This window comes from Lepidochelys olivacea, assembly GCF_965140295.1.
Source record: "Lepidochelys olivacea isolate rLepOli2 genome assembly, chromosome: 3".
Lineage (NCBI taxonomy): Eukaryota > Metazoa > Chordata > Testudines > Cheloniidae > Lepidochelys > Lepidochelys olivacea.
Genome location: NC_140413.1, coordinates 195,771,449 through 195,786,640, shown reverse-complemented (window position 1 = coordinate 195,786,640; position 15,192 = coordinate 195,771,449). Strand labels below are relative to the sequence as shown.

Here is a 15,192-nt window from a genome sequence, read left to right as displayed (position 1 = left end):
CACAGTGGGAAGCACTCCTCCCCTTCAGAGCACAGAGGTGGTCTGCATTTGCTACCACCCCCCTGAGGCTAAAGTTGCTCCTATGTGTGAGGCAGTCCCCTTTCCTGGGGAGGGGAGGATCTGTAGCAGATCCTCTGAGTTAAACAGGAAATACATCTCTAACTCAGGCATGTTGAATGTACCGTATAAGTTATGTAACTCTCTTCCTTCCCAGCACTGACAGCATTCAGTTTTACCACCTATGTAAGGGTAGCAAGGAACGTACTATCACTGAACCACATGCTGGCGAGATAACCAGCATACTCAGTATCAGACAACCCCAGTGTTTGCTCAAGGGTGGCTGGTATAGTGATAACAGTCATGTGCTTTTGTAAAATATAACAGGTACTTCAGGGTTTGGGGTCTTTTTAGAGCAAACTAAACTTTTAATGTTACACATTCAAATAACCCATTAATCTAACCCTACTCCCCAAGCTCATCACACCCCTTATCCACAACTACTGTGGACCTTCTGGACCATTCCCCTGTGGTTCCCTTCCTGAGTTTGGATCGGCCCTGTTTCACAGGTTTCTAAGGGCTTTTCTGCCTGCGGAAATTGCTATTCTAGAATAAACTTCCTATGTGGACACTCTTAATTCCAGAAAGGAGGGTTGTCAACATTTGAAAATTAATTCAGATTAAGGAAGGGTGAGAATTTAAAGTTCAGGAGTATCTCCCCGTGTGGACACTCATATTCCAGAATAAGAGTGCCATGTTCCTGTTTAACATAATCCACTTCTGAAGAACAACTTTCCTATCTAGACAAGCTCTAATTGGAGCAGCATACTGTGGGAAGCTGTCTATCCTTCATAGCAGAAAGTAGGCTAGGAAAAGAGCACTAGATACGGGGGACCAGTAAATGTGAGTGTGTGTGTGTGTGTGTTTTTGTGGTGATCCTGGCAGTTATTTTTTTGTCTCATCACCTGAATTACTTCTATCCTCTCTCTCTTCCCCCCTATCCCCCCCCCCCCAAAAAAAAGTTATAGGGAAGCAATGGATCCTAGTGGATAGAGCACTGGTCTGTGACTCAGGAGACCTGGGTTCTGTTGCCGCCACTGGCCTGGGCAGGTGATCTTTGGCAAGTCACTTTCCTTTCACTGTGCCTCACGTTACCCCTCTGTAAAGTGGGGATAATGATACTGATCTCCTTTGTAAAGTGTAAAAGATCTGTGGTGCTCTATATAATTATTTATTACTTTGTTTCATAGTAACCCATGTAAATTCCAGGTGTACAATGGTGTATTGAGAAAAAATATTGTCCAATGGCTGTATCTGATTTTCATGTGCAATTACACATTTGCCTAAATGCCATCCTTCCTTTATGGTGGCACACATGAACAGGAAGTATGTTTGTGCTTCTCTGTGTGAATTTTCCATTTTGAATTGGGGACATAATGAACACAGACTCGTACTGACAGAACTGGGGCTGGCTTTCCAAGGTCTCTTAGTTTTGCTTCACTGCGCATGATAAACACTGCCTGGGATGTGAGCACATGATCAGCCCAAACAGCCAGTCAGTTGTGGGGTGACATTTTCCTATGGAACACATTAGATTGAACTATGTATTGTGCTTTATATGGGGGTGTTTGCACAGATTCATCCTCTGATGAAGTTGAAAGCCTGTGCACTTTCACACTGGCCTGTCTGTCATCAAAGGCTGATTTAATTCACATGATGACTTATCTTAATGAATTATGACTCTACTGTGTGTAAAATCGCATCTTAGTGTATAGCTGATTAAACCATTTATTTGATAATAGGCTTTTATGACTTAAAATGTTTTTTCCTAAATAGTAGATTGCACAACAAATAAGAATAACACATTAAATTAGATACTTCCATGAATCTATAGTCTAAAGTGACTTTATTATTTGAGCAAAACATCCAGTGTAATGGGGTTCCTTTTGATCTTTCTGTGTTAATTAATTTGGCCCATAATTATACCCTTGTGTAACCTAAAATGTTCTTTGCTGTCTTCAAGGTCAAAATCAGGTCGGGTGATTGGGGAAGTACAGTCACATTTCTGTGCACTGCATTTGCCAATGTTCAGAATGGCCTTGAAGCATTATCTAGCGGTTGGAGCCAAAAATGCCACTTGCTTTGCTGAATTGGGGCTTTCAGCCACACTAAGCCATCTACTAAAACCCAATGGGATTTAAGCACATGCTTAAATTTAAGTATGTGCTTAAGTACTAGGCCTAATGCTCTGATCCTACAAACCGTTACATGTGCACTTAACTTGATGCATGTGAGTTGTTCCATGGAGGTCAATGGCACAACTCACGTGCATCAAGTTAATCATGTGCATAACTGTTTGCAGTACTGGAGCCTGCTTGAATTTCTTTTTCTTTTTCTTCTTTTTCTTTTCTAATAGCTCAGCAAAACATTTATATTGTGAATTTCTATTAAATAAAATCATATTTCTCAGCTACAATGCGATCTGACTCAATAAGCCCCAAATTAGTCCTATCATGCTTTCAATGCTGCTGACAAAAGCAACAGGAAAAAAGGCTGTGAGTGTTAACAACCAATTGTGTTGTGAAAGTCTGTGTACTTCGTAGTATCATCAAGGCTGTGGGAAAGTCCATACAGTGTGACTGGATAAAGGAGCTATGAATAGGAGAACACCAAACAGTGTATCAGCTGAGTTGATAGCATATGTTAGGTTATGTCTACAGATACAGCTGTGCCGCTGTAAGTTCTCCCCTGTAGCTGCTCTGTGCTGACGGCCTGGGCGAGAGCTTGCCCATCGGCATAATTAAACCACCCCCAATGAATGGTGGTAACTATGTTCGTGGAAGAGCATCTCCCAGTGACATAGCACTGTCCATGCCCCTGCTTCTATTGGTGAAACTTACATTGGTCAAGGGTGTGGGTTTTTTTCACACCCAGACCGACAAAAGTGCTAGTGTAGACATACCCTTACCTTCAACTAGCTTCTCTTTCCTTTCAAAGACGTAACTTCTCCGCTTACTTTCCCTTTGCCGCTCCCTGGATTTACTACCTTCCATTTCTTCCCTACCCTAAGGCCTCAACTACACTTAAAAGTTTTGCTGTAAAGCTATATCTTTATAGTGTAGACTGATCAGGTCTACTGATGTTCTAGCCATATCCTCCTAGCATAGATACAGTTATACTGACAAGACTATGTTTTTGCTGGTATAGCTTATAGTGATTTGGTGAGTGAAATAAACTGTGCTGGCAAATATTTTGGGCAATATAACTGGTGACATAGCTATGTTAAAAAAAACAAAAAGGTCACACCCCTAACTGACATATTATGCCAGCAAAACTTTTAAGTGTAGACTTGGCCTAAGACATACCTTTTGGCAGTATTTTCACCACAAACTTTATCCTCCGATTCCTGTCATGTCCTAAGTGTTAAGCCTGACCATTCCCCATCTCACCTCAAGACCCAAGGTAAATAAACAGTATATCATGCATACTGTGTGGTAGCTGCCTCAGGAACCTCCCTTCAGAATCATGCCAGCTGGCAGGATGTCTTTAACATATCCAAATAGAGTAGACACTTCTCTTTAAAGCTTTTTCTCTTTCTCAGAAAGGTCATTTACAGATAGGTGAAAGATCAAGCCTACAATTAGAAATGTGGGTAACTCGCTACATATGCTTTTACATACGTAGCGTACAGAAGAATATTACACACAGGCAGCGGGTACAGGCTTGTTAAGCATCAGTTAATACAAAGGTAGGAGATGTAATAGAAACCTTAACATCCTATGTTACAGTTTTAAAAGTACAGGATTGTTAAGGATTAGCTGGGATGGTAACTGGTTAAAAGAGAGGAAACATAGGGTAGGAATAAATGGTCACAGTGGAGAGAGGTAAATAGCAGGGTCCCTGAAGGAGCTGTAATTAGTCCAGTGCTGTTCAACATATTCATAAATGATCTGGAAAAAGCAGTAAACAGTGAGGTGGCAAAGTTTGCAGATGATACAAAATTATTTGAGATAGTTAAGTCTAAATCTGACTGCAAAGAGTTTACAAAGGGATCTCACAATACTGGGTGACTGGGCAACAAAATGGCAGACGCAATTCAATGTTGATCAGTGCAAACTAAGTACATTGGAATACATAATCCCAACTATACATACAAAATGATGGGGTCTAAATTAGCTGTTGCCACTCAAGAAAGATATTTGAGTCATGTGGATAGTTCTCTGAAAGCATCTGCTCAATGTACAGCGGCAATCAAAAAAGCTAGCAATGTTAGGAACCATTAGGAAAGGGATAGATAATAAAACAGAAAATATCATAATGCCACTATATAAATCCATGGTACGCCCACACTTTGAATGCTGTGTGCAGTTCTGTTCACCTCATTTCAAAAAAGATGTATTCGAATTGGAAAAGGTGCAGAGAAGGGCAACAAAAATGATGAGGGGGGTGGAACGGCTGCCATATGACTTGAGGTTAAAAGAACTGGGACTGTTCATCTTAGAAAAGAGATGACTAAGGGGGGATATGCTAGAGGTCTATAAATCCATGAATGGCCTGAAGAAAGTGAATAGGGAAGTGTTGGCCAAGATGGTCAAGGAGGCAACCCCATGTTCCGGCTATCGCTAAATCTCCAATTGCCAGAAGCTGGGACTGGACGTCAGGGGATGGATTGCTTGATAAATTTTGCCCTCTTCTGTTCATTCCTTCTGAAGCATCTGGCATTGGCCACTGTTAGACACAAGATGCTGGAGTAGATGCCATTGGTCTGACCCAGTATGGGCCTTTTTACTTCTTATGAAAAAATTTCACATGAAGAGAGATTGAAAAGGTTGGGATTGTTTACCTGAGAAAAAGGAAACAAATCAGAAGAGACAAGATAAAAGTATATAAAGTAATGAATGGTCTCAAGAAGGTAGATTACGAGCTTCCATAACACAAGAACAAAGTGGCATTCAGTGAAATTAAAAGGCAGCGCATTCCAAAAAAAGAGAGCTATCGAACAAATGATTGTAAAATGGGTTCATGTTGTGAAACTTGCATAGATCTGACAGTCTATTGGTGTGCAAAACACGTGTAATTTACCTACTGAGAGAACAGAAATGAAGTATAGCAATAAAAATAACTGATGGGGAGCAAAATAAAATAGGGGGTACGGCTTTATCTTATAACCACCAACTATTTGTTTTTCCTGTTAGGCTTGTTTTACACTTTTACACACACACACACAGAATGCTAAATTTAAATGAGTTATTACTTTGCACTTCATACCCATTTTCAGGACTCTTACACCTGATGTGCAGTTTACACTGCTATTTTAAACCAACGTTGAATTTAGACTAGATTTCCATGGGATTGCATTGTCTTAAACCTAGGATTTTTAATCACTTCAGTGCTGCAGGCAGCAGCTGACTGTGGTATTGTCAGGTTTTATACTGGGTATTTAGGGAAGCAGATTTCCTGGATCTACTCAATGGCCCTTGCAATATTAAAGGGTTAAATGGTCCCCTGAAATTGATTTCGCTGATTATAATGATGCTCTTGCTATGAGAAAAAAATCACATGAGAATTAGGAGAAAGAATGGGTATTAATTTAACTGTAATTCAATTACATGCTATTCAGTAATGAGGAAAGTAATAGCTTCACTTAAGCATAAAACTGATGGAAGTTAATTAAATATAGAGCATTTTAATGCCAAAATATTTGCCCTTGCTATAGGTTTGGTGTTTCTCCAAAGTAAAAAGCCATGATACACCTTTTTTATTCTTTAGACAGGAAATATTTTATTTTATTTTGTTTTGTTGTTACAGAAATCTGTTTCCTTCCAACCTGGTTGTTGCTGCTTTTCGAACGGTAAGGCCTACGTAAGCTTTCAGAAATGAGCTGCACTAAGCAGGCAGGCCAAAGGAATGCTGGCTTTTCATAAATGACTGCACATGTGGTAAATTGTAAAACAAACAAACAAAAAAAACCCACCACAATAATTCACCGTTTGGGGGCATTTTCAAAAGCACCTGCGGTAACTTGGCACCTAGCTCCCTTTGAAAGCCAGTATGAGTTAAGTGCCTGGCTACATTAGGCTCTCTTGAAAATCCCACACAGTGGTGGTGTATTGATGGGTCTGCAATATGGCTAACATACATCCACTGACCAGCTATTCATATGGCCTATAGACAATGGTGTGGAATTAAGTCTGGAATGAACAAAGCTAAAACACCAAAGGTCCACTGGAATATAGCAAAGAGCTTTACCTTTTGCTGCCTAATATTATTCATTACATCACTTGTCCCCAGTTCAGTCTCATTTCTCATCTGACATACAGTGCTATGAGCGAAGCATGGTAGTACACTAGCTGGCACCAGAATGTATGAACTCGTTTACACTAGATGAGCCTGAGCTGTGAAGTTTGAAGAAGATGTTGGTTTGGGCCCATTTCTAATTTTAGATGTATGTAAAAGATACTTATTGCTGAAGATACTCTATTGCTATAAGACAGGGTAATTCTTTCAGATAGCCAAGCTGAAAAATAACAATTGTTAGCTCCATTGTGCTCTTTTCTTCAAAGCAAGACAGAACTCCAAAATCAGGTTTCATATAAAACCATAAAATAGTACAGGTCAAAGTCCCACATAAAATAAAAGTGGGAAATATAGCCACAGTATTCCTTGGTGTAGTGGTATTCTGTAATAAGATTTAAGTGGGGAGATTCTGCATTTCTTTACACTGTCATTGACACAATTCACAATTATTCAAATTCTTTGTTTCCCTATTTTGAAAAATATAAATCAAGAGCCTTGCTCCTGGGATGTGTTTAATTTAGGCATCAAAGTAAATTTATGGCCTTGTTTTTTGTGTGTGTTAATTAATATTCTTGATATCCCAATCTAATTTACAGGTAAGTTTTAAGGGTGACACTTACATTTGTATAGGTGGCCAAAATACGCACCATATACATTCCACTTAAGCCATCAAAATAAGATGTAGGTGTTGCATAGGCCTTGTGCTTGTCCTCTGCATAAGGGTGAATTTTAGCTGGCTAGAGCTTTTCAGATAGTGACTTCATTTACCTTAATTCTCTGGGCCATTTGCTGTTTGTTTTTCAAAGAATACTAATTGAAGTCAGTATATTTGTCTGAAAAGCTGCCAAAAATATATTTGAGAGACAAGGCTCAAAAGCTCGTCCCTCTCACCAACAGAAGTTGGTCCAATAAAAGCTATGACCTCACCCACCTCGTCTCTCTACTATCCTGGGACCAACACAGCTACAGCAACACTATATACCAAAAATACATGCCAATCCCAAAATACTCTTCGGTTTTGAAAATGTAAATCATGACTTTTAGTTTAAAACTGTTTGTCTACAAATATCTATTTCTGAAATACCAATGTACGGCAGTGGGGAGGTAACAGCTATTGGGCAACTTAAAGGAACACTGTCACTTTAAACCTGTGCAGTGGACGATTGTGCTCTGGTATCCCCACACAGGGAGGGAACTGTATACCTAATTGCTCCCTCCTCTTATGCAAGAAGGGTCAAAGTCAAGTTGGCTTAATGGGCCTGATTCTGATTTCTACTGCACTGGTATAAATTAGGAATAACACCATTTATCCATTACCAGTAGAATTATTTCTGATTCTCACTAGTGTCCCCTCTCTCTCTATGCAAGTTTAGCTTAGTTTGTAGAGATACTTTTTTATCCTGATCTATAGCCTGGGCCCAGATCAAAACAGTCTGGTGAAATCATACTGGTAACCTTACAGTGATGAAATGTCGTACTAACACAGATAGGGTCACAGTGATAATCTGATGCCCACAGAAAATGTGTTGTTTTTTGTATCCACAGTATGCAACGGATTATAAGATAATAGTAAGAAACATCTCCATTGGAAATGTTACATTTGAGAAGGTAAGGCAGTTTCTCTCTCTCTCTCTCTCATACTTATATGGCCCGTGTTACTGTAGTATCTGAATGTTTCATAGTCTTTAATGTCTTTACCTCACAACATCCCTGAGAAGTAGGGAAGTGTTATTACTCCCATTTTATAGATGGGGAGCTGAGGCACAGAGAAGCCAAGTGACTTGCCCAGGGTCACACAGGAAGTCTGTGGAGAAGGGAATTGAAATCACAGCTCCAGAGTCGGAGGTTAGTGCCCTACTCGCTGGAGGACTAATCCGTAGCCCTTAGTTTCTTAGTCCTTATTCTTGATAAACAAGTATAAGAGAAGCGCAGACGTGACTCCTTTCCTCTTTGCATTCTTTAAACCAGTCGGTTGGTTGAGATTGTTTCTAGTTACAGCTTCATTGCATCTTTATTTTATTTAATCACTGATTCAAGGCAGCAACAGTTGGTTCAAGGGGATGAACATGACAAATTAAGCAGAACAGAGGCATATCTGCAAGTAGCCGGAAAATGACATCTGATTTGCAGGTGCTGCAGATGGCTGCCGTCTTTATTTTCAAAAGTATGGCCTGTGGAGACTTTCGGTGTCATTTCCAGAAGTGGTCAGCATTGGCCTACCTCTGCTCCCACTCAGGGGAATCTTGCCCATAGGGTGAGATTTTCAAACACGCCTATTGTTAGTCTTGTAAACTTACTATATTTGACCTGGAAGTTATTTAGAGACCAACACAGGATTCCAGGATACTATTTTTCATGGTCACTTTCCCAAGCATAACAGGACTTTCAGCCCATTCTGGTGGTGGTGGTGGGGGGTTGTTTATCACACTGAATTTTTTACTCAGTTAATGTTTAGCTTGAATTTGGAGTTTAACGGGCCCCTGCATGCATTTCCAGTTCAGGTCTAGACTCTCACAGCCTCCACCTCCAGCCTACTTCATAGCCACGGGTACAGGGGGTTGCCCACACTTTCTTTTGCTCCCTGCTAGCAATAGGGCCTGGGGAAGGCAGTGGAGGAAAGGAGATAGGAGCTGGATCCTGTCAGTGCTGCAGATACAGAGCCTCGGCCTGCCTCCTCCTCAGGTTTTCAGCACTTTCCTTCTCCCCTGACTGGTAGCTGTGGCAGCAGCATTCTCTCACAACCTATACTGGCTTGAAGGTGCACTGGCCAGCCTGTTTCTCAACCCACCAGGATAATGAGACTGGGAATTCCCACCGCATTTCTTCTGTGGCTGGATCCATGATTCTAACATGCTCCAGCAGAGCAGCAGCTGTCGCTTGCCCTCTTCTGCTGGTTCTCATCCTGGCTGGCCCCTTGGGTCTGCAGCCTGCTGGAATTCGGGATTCTCAGTCTCTCACTGGGTTCCTGGAGGCAAGGAGAAGAGTGCTTCGTCCACAGTGGGATCTGTGCATGGCAGCTACAAGCTTGTCAACTGCTTCCCTCATCCCCATTTTCTTGTCGGGCCCCTCCCAGATCCTGCTGCCTCCAGAAGTCACTTTTGTCCCATTGGGTCAAATCCTGAGCAATGCTGACCCCTGAGAGATCAAACCCTTCCCCCCTGTAGTGGAAGTTGCAGGTACTCATTGTGACAGTTCTCAGGGTACCCAGGACTGAGAGTCTTCACCAGCCTGGTGGTCACCCAAGCACTCTCCTCCAAGCTATGCCAGCCCTGACTTTGCCCTGCAGGTTATCAGGAGGTGTACTCCAGTCCGTGTCCCTTTGAAGTGTCCCCTTGTAGTGTTCAGCCTCTTATCCGTGGAACACTCACAGAAATACCCAGTCTGGTGTCCCCAAATGGACAGTGAACACACCAGCTTTTATGATTCAACTCAGGATCAGCACGTTGCTTAAGATCACAGCACTGAAGTATATTTATAGAGAAAATAACAGTAAGTTTATTATAAAAGAGTCAAGTGATAGTGAGTAAGGAAACTGGAAACAAAAGGTTATATGGAAAACAAAATTATAACACACTTCCTAGAGACTAGACTAGACTTAACAAGTTGTTATCTTGCCTAAAGAAGCTTATCTCACCCAAAGTCCTCTGCAGCATTTCACCCAAGGTTTCATCCCATTTCCATGACTGTAAAGACGCTGCCCATTTATTTCCTAGGCCCAGGATTCGGAGGTGCCTTCTTTGCCTTCTGCTTATATCCCCAAAGTTCATGTATGTTTCAGAGACAGCATAACCCCCATGGATTGTTTTCCTATGTGCTGCTGCCCTGTTGGCTTTACCTCTCTTTGATAACTTCTATGTAAATGGACAACCATTGTGTTCGCTTACAATGCTTAATTAACATCTCGACAGAGACAGGTGAATAGACATCTTTTGTTTGACAGAAAGCCTGTTTCTCCATCTCTGTTGTGATACAGAATATAAGAACACATTTCAATATATAAACATGACTCCTTACCTGATATCTGTACATACATTTCACAATGATATCAATGACAGTGTAACCCTGGCTTTCATTTGAGACCTCACATGACATTCTTTGGTAAACCAGAATGCACATACCAGGATCAGGATTATCCTTGTAATCCCCTTGCCAGTTGTCATTAAGAAGTCCTAGCAATTTACTCCAGGAGTTTGCTCCCACTGAGTAATCTGCAGTATTTAGAGTCTTTCACTACACCTTGAAAAGATGGGGAAATGAAAAACACCCACTGATAAACTCTTTGAGGAAGATCCTTTTAATTCCAGTCTCTAAAACTGCCTGACACTGAAAAGCCTTTTCTGTTCTAACATTAGAGTGTATCACCCCTAAAAAACTGCCAAGCAAAGCAGCATTATGGACACAAAACAAAAATAGCTTTCATAAGAGCTTTGTTCGCTGGTGTCAGACAGGACACACATCTTGTTGCCTTAATTTAGGTATTTAGCAGAAACATTATTGATCGCTGTTCTGTTCCTCAAAACTCACTGAAGAGCTTACAGTTTGTTTATTTTTTAGCACACTGAATGAAATCTATATCCCAGAAAGGGTCTGCTAAGATATAGACCATCCAATTTCAATCTGTAGTGAACATAAAAAAAGGAATATAACAATTAAAAGATTATTAGTATTATCTATATCACAGAAGCATCTGTGAAGCTCAGTCCAGGGCCCCTTTGTGGTAGGCAATATGTAGACAAGTAATAAAGGTGACAGTCCCTGCCCCAGAAAGTGACAGAGGGGATGCAACAGCAGTACAAAACAGATAGATGGGGTGGAGTTGAGTGGGACCATGAGATAATAAAATGAACATAGCTGAGCAAAAATATAACTCCCCTCTAGCATAATCCACCGATACTACGGGGCCTGATCCAGTAGCCATTCAAATCAATGAGAGGCTTTACAGTGACTTCAGTGGGCTTTGGATCAGGCCTGTAATGTAATTAACATCGGACACACGAAAAGGAGAAGAAGGAAAAAGATTGCCCCATGTTAAATTGAATACTTTGTATCTTGATGAAGAATACTGCTGTAAGGCACCTAGCACATTCAGATCTAGTCTGGAGCCCATCTTAATACTAAATGCTATGTGTTGTTAAAAGATAAAAAGTCCCTGTCCAAATGTAACTATCATCCATCCATAAGTAACATGACAGCAGAGTTGAAATGCAGCTGCTGAATGATGCTTTTAGTTTCGTTTTGTCTGACCACCCTTCCCTAGAGGCACTAGGACTACTCCCGGTGGAATTAAAGAGGCTCCACCCTGGCATAATTCCGGTGTTTGAAAAAAACTTTTTATACGTGATCGGGAAAAAATCTTTGCACAACATCACTGGCTATAACAGCCAGATATTAATGTCAGACTACGAATACTTGATGGTGTTCCAGGAAACACAGCACTCCATCAAAAAAGAGCCCTGCAAGGTGTAAAAATTAAAAGAGAAGAGAACAGAAAAGAATGCCACCTTTTAAGCTGCCAAAAGTCACATTCAAATCTTCTAAGAAAAAGAAACAGAAACATGGTTTTCAAAGTGCATCCCAAAGCGTGCTTGGCAGCTAAATTCCAGTCAGATAAGTACAGTGGGCCTGAGTCCATGCAGCTCACTGGGGTGTCAACTCCTGGCAAAATTTGGCCTGGTGCACTGGTAATGAAAATTCTTCTCTCAGTTGAACCAGGGTAATTTAGGAGTAACTCCACTGTTTGTGTAAATAAGCATACATAAGTAAATATACTTAAATAAATCCTTTCATGTAGAGGAGAGAAAACATTTATTGCAAAATGAAAATTTCAAAAATGAAACATTTTGTTCTGATTTTAATGTTTGAAATTTTTATACTATAAGATTTCAAAACAAAAAATCTTTTCAAAGTGAGTAATCAAAACGTTCTGATAAGGTCATTTTGACCTTATTAAAATTATTTTTTTTTCAATTTTTTTCCGAAATGAAAATTCATCAATATGAACACATTCCCATGAAAAGTTTCGAGTTCAACAAAAGGGAATTTTCTGATGGAAAAAATGTTCATTTAGAAAAAATTTTAGCAGCTCTACTGACACTCCTTTTCCTTACTGCCTGCAAGCAAACGCAGCTTGGAATCTGATTCAGATTGGGTTCTTTCTGACCTGTGCATCACCTATTCCTGAGGGAATTCCACACCGAAACGTTAAAAATTCTGTGCACAATATTTTAAAATTCTGCATATTTTATTTGTCAAAATAACACAATATAATCACACCATTTTCAACTATTTGCTGACAATTATTTGGAAATAAATTACCAAAAGAATTGAAAATGGTGTGATTACATTGTTATTGTGTTTCTGTGTTATTTTGACAATTAAAATATGCAGAACTTTGCAGAATTTAAATTTTTTAAACTTTTTGGTGCAGTATCCTCTCAAGAGTATCAGTATTCTGTGTGGTTCAATCTGGGTGCGGGCAGCTTGGTGCGGGGTCTGGGTGCACGGGGGAATCTGGATGCACAAGGGCTTGGTGCAGGGGGAATGGGACTCTGCAGGGGAGTCCAGGTGAAGGTGGTTAGGGCTCAGTGGGGGGCTTGGTGCGGGGGGTCAGTGTGCAGCTAGTTTGGGCTCAGTGGGGTGGGGGTCTGAGTGTGGGGGGCGCCTGATACACAGGCTGAGACTCGGCGGAATGAGGGTTTAGGGAGTTGTTGGTGGGGTTCTAGGTGTGGAGGGCTCCTGATGTGGAGGGGGCTCAGTGGGGAGTGGGTTTTGAGTGCGTGGGTTGGGGAAGGGGTCACTGTACAGGGAGCTGCTCCCCCTGTCTGCCCCAACCCCTGTGCACCCAGACACCCCTGCACCCAACCCCCGCCACTCTTCAAACAAGGATTCTCTCTCTTAAAGTTGCTGGTTTTATTTGAAGTGCATCAGTGTTCTGAATTTTTGTCAACATTTATTCTACATTTTAAACTTTTATCTGGGAATATATTTATCTTTCTGGTGTTGAGCAGATGTCTACTTCAACTAGCCAGAAGTCTAGTTATTTATTACCTCTAATCTTTTATTGTGCTTAGATGAGTTAATAAAACAACCTGGGCTATTAAGAAGTATGTGTTGTCAATGGGAAAAAATGGTTTGTCAAAACGATTATATTTTTATTAAGCCATGAGAGCACTCGGCCAGATCCTATTTTGTTGTTATGCCAAACAAGTCCACAGTACTTCTAGGGAAGTGAGTTCAAAAGGACTGGCAGAGAGCGCTTGTCAGCACATCGTGAGCTCATTTATGTGAAAAGCTAGATCAGTTTTATTATCCCCTTACTTGCACCAATTAGCCAAACTATTTCTGAGAACGTGAAGCATGTTTTCATTTGCACCGCCTAAGCCTGATGGTGCTGACAGAGAAAGATGGATTAAGAACTTTTCACTATTTCCCACCTTTTTTCTAAATACCACCTGTAGAATGTATCTGTAGCTAACCAATCGCAAACCATGAGTCTAGAATGCAGGAGGCTGTTTGCATAAACGAGTTATTCTAGGAGGTGGAATAAGCCTGAATAGGGTTTGGTTCCTCCCACTAAATAATGCTATGTATTATCAGTAGCGATGGGTAATTAGCTATGATACCTGCTTTACAAAAATATAGGAGTAGCTTTGATACCTGAAATATCTTACAGAACATGCTCCCCCCCAGGGCCATGGAGAAGAGACTTTCTAACCTTTAACTAGTGCCCCAGTTCTGTCCTGATCATGAGTGATTTGTCACCATTTTGACCTGTACCAGTCCTTCTGCCCTGATGCTTGGATAACTACTGCTGGAGTCAATGGGGAAGTTTGCATGCACAAGGACTGCAGGATCTGACCTTAACTAGTTCCCATGAATACTGAAACAGAAGCACATTCCCTTTTATTTCCTCTGCAGTGTTGTTGGGTTGCTTTGCATAATGTCCCTTTCCTTTCCTTGGGAGGTTCTGCCATGCTGATTTCAGACTTATCAGACAGCAAAGTAACAAGAGGTTCATTTTTATTCAATTTCATATCAGTATGATGCCTAACAAACATGCTGTTTATTTTCATACCACAGATCCCTATTGCCACAGAGATCGAAGGGATGAATATTCTGGGACTGGTTTTGTTTGCTCTGGTTTTGGGAGTAGCTTTGAAAAAGCTTGGCCCAGAAGGAGAAGATCTGATTCGTTTCTTTAACTCATTCAATGAGGCAACTATGGTCTTGGTGTCTTGGATTATGTGGTAAGTGTGGTTGTAAATACATTACCAAGACAGCAGTGCTTCCTGGTTTAGGAATGTCTGTCTTTACCTACCTAGCTGGGTTTTTGATGCCACATCCATCACCAGAGTAAAGAGTGAGTGGCATAGCATCAGTGGAATGAGTCTGGTACTTTATGGCTGTTTTGCCCACTATATTTTCTCCCGTGTTTATCTGTGATGCCTCTTGAAAATAAAGAATGTAGCCTCTTTCTTTGCACATGAGCAATATCCAGAAGGTCGCTTGCACTGTAGGCTGTCTCTTGAGAATGACAGGCAGTCCTCCAGGAATCAGCTGCAGGACTCAATTTTGATTACTTTGAAAATCAAGCCCTATTTTTTCTAAGCACCAGAAGCCTGGGTGAGTACACAATTACATGCCCAATTTTTATGCAACTTTACTGTGACTGCACAAGCAAGTTGGGAATTTGTACATGCAAAACCCCAATTTGCATGCACAGTTGTAATAATTGCATGTGCAAACTAGGTGCACAGTTGTGATCCCATATTTTAGTTCATTCCTTTATCTTATGATTATTTGAAATTCAGGCTCTGAATACAAACTCAGATATAGCAAAACACTCGGAAAACAGAATATGTTTAACTATAACACAACATTACTCGGGTTCCAAGGAAA

At 40.8% G+C, this 15,192-nt stretch overlaps 1 protein-coding gene across 1 annotated transcript in view; it reads left to right on the top strand.

Moving 5' to 3' along the window:
* The window catches only part of SLC1A4 (solute carrier family 1 member 4), a 42,210-nt gene that overhangs the window by 7,480 nt on the left and 19,538 nt on the right, over positions 1-15,192 (top strand). Inside the window, exons 2-4 of the mRNA XM_084623072.1 lie at positions 5,806-5,848; positions 7,840-7,902; positions 14,374-14,540. Of these exons, the coding sequence (XP_084479198.1) occupies positions 5,806-5,848; positions 7,840-7,902; positions 14,374-14,540 (273 nt within the window). The remainder of the gene's footprint in view (positions 1-5,805; positions 5,849-7,839; positions 7,903-14,373; positions 14,541-15,192) is intronic.